We start from the raw sequence: 1,752 nt of genomic DNA, 5'->3' as shown, positions 1-1,752 counted from the left end.
GAGCCGAGACTGCCCTCCCTCAGAGCCCAAGCTCGTAACAGCCATGCTGGTCAGTGCCCACTGAAGAATAATGACCTTGAGAGGCTGCTACAGCCCTCCTTTGCCCCTTTTCCGGGCTGAAGGTCCTGTCCTCAGCCTCCCCTCCCAGCATGCCCTGCACCGGTGCCAGACGAACATCTACAGCAGGGATGACAGAAGTTATGAGATGAAAATGGAAGGGTGGCCTGGTGAGAAAGTGAGGCCAGAGGGACAGAACCGTGTCACCAAGTGAGGGCATGGAGAAAGAGATCATGACACTGGCTGTCGCTTCTACTGCCAAATGAGCAGGGGGGCCGCTGCTTTGTTCCTTTAAAGAAGCTCGAAATGGCATCGGGGCCGGGGAGCGGTGCTGAGGCCCCACGGAGATATGGTATTGTCCATGCAGTTATGCTTTTCTTATAGAAATGGAGATTTAAGTAGTAAAATATCTAACTACTGCTTACTACTTACAAAAGTGGCAGAATGGGGGACATGATTTAAAGCAATGCAAACATCCGTACAATTCGATTCCTCTCCATGAAGCCCTGACTACCCGCAATCGCTTTTGCATTCTCCTCCATCATGTCCCTCTCTGCTCCCCACCCAGGTGGTGTAGAAAAGCACTCAGGAGCACTCCAGGACTCATACGTGACAGTGGGGACTAGGGTTAGGCTGGCTGCAGGACAGCTCCATGTCGAATTGTTCTTAAGGCTTTGCCCTCCTTTTGGTACATTCATTCCGGGGATGGCATGCTGCCCTAAGGAGGTAGACTGGGATGTGGGGTGTTCCCCACCTGCTGGGAGTTATCTGGCAGGTGCACCTAGACTCAGAGAGCTGGAGGACCCCCACGGTGAAGCAGAAATCCCTGCCTGCATCTTCCGCTCGATTCCACGTGTGCCTGCCTAGCTCCCTTCTCCCTGGTGTGCATACACACCTTTTTTCAAACGTGCCATCTCCGCCTCCCAGAAAATCTCACTGGTTTGCCTTTGCTGTAAACGCTGCCTGGGATACTCGCCCCTCTCCCACCCCCCAGACAGTGCAGAAAGACTTCCATACGCAGGCTTACTTCAGGCCAGGGTTTCCAAGTCTCTCACAGAGACTAACAGTGGGATTTCTTCATAGGGAGATTGGGCAACAGGAAGGAAGTTCCCCCCTCGAGGCCTCAGTTTCCCTGTTGAAATGAGGAAGGTGGGCGTGGACTCACAGAGGCTGCTCGGAGCTGACGTTCTGCTCCTCTGAGGCCTGGGCCCTTCTCCGCTCTGGGAGCAGCTGTTCCTCACTGCCCCATGGGGCAGGGGGGGACGCGGTGGTGGCGCCGTGTGCTCAGCTGATCCCCTCCCCCATCAGGACTTGGTCTTTGACCTGGGAGACCCTGTGAGGTGGGAGTACCTGCTCTTGGGGACTGATAAGTCTCACCTGGCCATGACAGAGGAAGACGACGATGGCCTGAATGATGACGATGACATAGAAAATCTGGTGAGTCTCGGGCTAGCTGTAGGGCTGGGGAGTGGGAGTGGTGAGGCTTCACCTGACAAATGTCTCCACCGGCATTCATCTGCATGGGAGGGGACAGTCCAGGTAGACCGATTACAGATTCCTCAAAGCAGAGGGCCTGGCCCAGGCCCGCATTTTATAGATGGGCAAACTGAGGCCCAGACAGGTCCAGCGACCTGCCCAGGACCCCCCAGTTGGGTAGAGGAGGGTTGGGACTTGCATTCAGGCCTCCTGCCCCCC

General features: G+C 55.7%; 1 protein-coding gene across 1 annotated transcript in view; it reads left to right on the top strand.

Annotated features, from left to right (window-relative positions):
• DRC7 (dynein regulatory complex subunit 7) overlaps positions 1 to 1,752 on the top strand; it is a 19,016-nt gene that overhangs the window by 6,977 nt on the left and 10,287 nt on the right. The window contains exons 6-7 of the mRNA XM_023530663.1: positions 149 to 235; positions 1,366 to 1,494. Coding sequence (XP_023386431.1) covers positions 149 to 235; positions 1,366 to 1,494 — 216 coding nt within the window. The remainder of the gene's footprint in view (positions 1 to 148; positions 236 to 1,365; positions 1,495 to 1,752) is intronic.

Source organism: Pteropus vampyrus, unplaced genomic scaffold (assembly GCF_000151845.1).
Source record: "Pteropus vampyrus isolate Shadow unplaced genomic scaffold, Pvam_2.0 Scaffold51, whole genome shotgun sequence".
NCBI classification, from domain to species: Eukaryota; Metazoa; Chordata; class Mammalia; order Chiroptera; family Pteropodidae; genus Pteropus; species Pteropus vampyrus.
Note: the sequence above shows the minus strand (reverse complement) of the source record. Positions and strands in the feature narration are given on the sequence as shown.